This window comes from Etheostoma spectabile, chromosome 4, assembly GCF_008692095.1.
Source record: "Etheostoma spectabile isolate EspeVRDwgs_2016 chromosome 4, UIUC_Espe_1.0, whole genome shotgun sequence".
Taxonomy (NCBI): Eukaryota; Metazoa; Chordata; class Actinopteri; order Perciformes; family Percidae; genus Etheostoma; species Etheostoma spectabile.
This window is the reverse complement of record NC_045736.1, coordinates 34,413,059-34,416,417: the sequence shown is the minus strand read 5'-3', so window position 1 is coordinate 34,416,417 and position 3,359 is coordinate 34,413,059. Positions and strand designations below refer to the sequence as shown.

Genomic DNA, 3,359 nt, shown 5'->3' with positions numbered 1-3,359 from the left:
GTCTGCAAAGACTGCTTTCATGATCGTCCACAAAAAATAACAGCCAAAAGGTGGAATTCCACTTGCTCAGCAGATGCAGCACACACCTGGGACCCGGTCTTAGTTTATCACCTATCAGAGAATAGTAGGAAGCACATTTACAGCCAGGTGCGCCCGCTTCACCAGGACTGTGAGTTTAAGTACTGCAGTCATGTCAGGCAAGGCAAGCCCTGCTGGCATGAGGCCGGCCACTGCCGGTCTGCCCAGAGCGAGGTGGAGATGGCTGTGTGGAAAGCCGAACACAGTGGGCTCTCTCTTCGGCCTCATCTCCTTCAGTTGAGCCGGCGGGAGCAGACGGAGCCCAGACTGGTCACCATGTACTGCAAAGTTTGCCTCCTGGCCCTTTCCTCCCCAGAGAGCTTCTACAAGCACTGCTCCTCTTTGGAGCATGCCCAGTTACTCTTTGAGGATACCGTCACCAAATGGAGAGGACGACAGCCTCCACACAACAACCGATCTGACTTTTGGCTGTGTGAAAGGTAAACAACTCCACTCCTCTTTATATGTTTTACAGCCATAACTCTAGAGTCATGCAGGTTCTCGGACATGGCTATGTCCCACCCAGAACTTAACACTTTACACGCTTTATGGAGCTCCTCCACGTAAAACTTTATTTGTAGAGCACATTTGAAACAAAATGCTGAACAGGCACAACATATCCAAACAAATGAAAAAGCAAACAAGGCTAGTGATATTCAATATTTTTGTTTTTGTTAACAAATTCCATGAAAAGAACCAACACTAACTGTGTAAGAGACCATCAACGTCTGTCTCTCAATACTCTCGACTTCTATCAGTGCTCCAATCCCATTCATACCTACTGATAACGTGTGTGTGTGTATGTGTGCGTGTGTGTGTGTGTGTGTGTGCGTGCTCGTGTGTGTGCGTGTGCATGAGTGTGTGTGTGTGTGTGTGTGCGCGCACAAGCATGCGTGGTCTGGTATGGAAGATTAAAAATGCATAAATGAAACAAATCAAACATGAAATAAAGTGAAATACAATAGACATTGTGAAGGGTTAAGAGAGGATGATTATTTGTAATAACCGAATTGTTCCTTATTTTAGCATGGGCAATGCGTCTCAATCTCAAAAAGAATACGCTCCCACTCACCCCCTCATCAAAGATAAAAATAGTGTTTGCATTTAGTTTTGGAAGGTCTATGCTCCTTTTTGCAGACAACACAAATTGTCCCTATATTTTCTGTGTTGTGATTAGATTTTAATATGGCATGGACCATATTAAAATAATGCCACAATGAAAAAAACATTCATTCAGTTAAAGCCAAACAGCTGAATAATTGTCCTCATCATTATCTTTTTTCATTAAATTATGACACGGTAATTTCATACACACAAAGGAAATTCACCAATATGAATTTCACTTTCTGTAATTTGTTTTATGCATTCAAAATTTGCCACAGTAGGGGAGCTCCAGAAACAAACACACAAAAACAAACCTAGTACAATAGTTAAAATAAGTTAAGAAGAATACCTAACACCTTTGTATTGTTTTGTTTGAATTGTCATTTCATCCTAGACCACAAACATGCGAGTATGGCAACAAGTGTCCAAAAGCTCATTCTGTGGAGGAACTGCAGGAGTGGTTGATGCGCGCTGCAGAGGAGAAGGAGATCAGACATAACATTGGAGCCCAGGGACTCATGTGCTACAATGAAAGGCTCTTGGAGGAGTACAAAAACAGCAATAATGAAGTATACATTGTGAGTACGGGGCTCTAATCTTTTTCTCATTATCTTATTTTGTGCCATTAGTTAAACCATGTCAGAAGCACACCATGTTCTGTTTTGACAACATTGTCTTTGAATCCAGTCTTTATCGCATACACGTACTCCCTTTTTCTCAAGGACATTGTAAACTTGTATACTCCCCTAGAGAAAGAAATTGTAGTGCTGCAAGGCCTAAAAAAACACACACACACACACACACACACACATACACACATACACACACTCACACACACATACACAAAAAAGACACTACGTAAATACTGTCATACATTTGCACATCAGACAAGTAATAAAATGGGAATATAAAAAGAATAGGTGTTACGATTAAGTGCTAAGTGAGTACACTGCATCAAGGTACACACAGTCTGTCGCCAATGTTGTCATGTTGCTTCATTTTATGAACTACAGTAGAGATAAAGATTTCTGCCTGACAGAATTTGGACATCTCTGGGTATTATTTAAGTAAGGCAAGGCAAGGCAAGGCAGCTTTATTTGTATAGCACATTTCAGCAACAGGGCAATTCAAAGTGCTTTACATAAAATCAGTTAAACAGATAAAACACATGAATAGACAGTTAAAAACAAAATAGAAACATTAGGACACATAAAACACAAGATAAAAGTTACAGTGCAGCATAAGAATTTAAAGAAATGAGCAGTCATTTAAAGAAAGGCAGCATCAAAAAGAAAGGTCTTCAGCCTGATTTAAAAGAACTGAGAGTAGCAGCGGACCTGCAGGTTTCTGGGAGTTGTTCCAGATATGAGGAGTATGAAACTGAAAGCTGCTTCACCCTGTTTAGTTCTGACTCTGGGGACAGAAAGTAGACCTGTCCAGAGACTGAGAGGTCTGGGTGGTTCATAGTGTAGTAGCAGATCAGAAATGTATTTTGGACCTAAACCATTGAGTGATTTAAACTAGCAAAAGTACTTTGAAATCAATTCTTTGAGACACAGGAAGCCAGTGTAAAGACTTCAGAACTGGAGTGATGTGATCCAGTCTCTTGGTCTTAGTGAGGACTCGAGCAGCAGTGTTTGAATCAGCTGCAGCTGTCTGATAGATTTTTAGGGAGACCTGTAAAGACTCCGTAACAGTAGTCATTGTCTATTGAATATGAAAGCATGGACAGTTTTTCCAAGTCCTGTTGACACATAAGTCCTTTAACCCTTGATATATTTTTAGGTGATTGTAGGCTGACTTTGTAATTGTCTTAATGTGGCTGTTAAAATTCAGGTCAGAGTCCATGACTACACCAAGATTTCTGGCTTTGTCTGTTGTTTTTAAAATTGTTGTTTGAAGCTGAGCGCAGACTTTTAATTGTTCCTCTTTTGCTCCAAAAACAACCACCTCAGTTTTTTCAGAAAGTTCTGGCACATCCAGCCGTTAATTTGTTCGATGCACTTAGTCAGTTTTTGTATGGATTATAGTTCCCTGGCGATTAAGGGTATTGTAACTTTGTGTGTTGTCCGCATAACTATGGTAACTTATTTTGTTTTTCTCCATAATCTGGACCAGTGGAAGCATGTAGATGTTAAACAGAAGAGGCCCCAGAATAGAGCCTTGGGAAACTCTGC

At 40.6% G+C, this 3,359-nt stretch overlaps 1 protein-coding gene across 2 annotated transcripts in view; it reads left to right on the top strand.

Annotated features, from left to right (window-relative positions):
- The window catches only part of LOC116687629 (helicase with zinc finger domain 2), a 43,821-nt gene that overhangs the window by 5,685 nt on the left and 34,777 nt on the right, over positions 1 to 3,359 (top strand). For both annotated transcript variants that reach the window (XM_032513136.1, XM_032513135.1), the window contains exons 2-3: positions 1 to 518; positions 1,577 to 1,760. The exon at positions 1 to 518 is cut by the window's left edge and continues 1,066 nt beyond it. In XM_032513136.1, coding sequence (XP_032369027.1) covers positions 1 to 518; positions 1,577 to 1,760 — 702 coding nt within the window. The remainder of the gene's footprint in view (positions 519 to 1,576; positions 1,761 to 3,359) is intronic.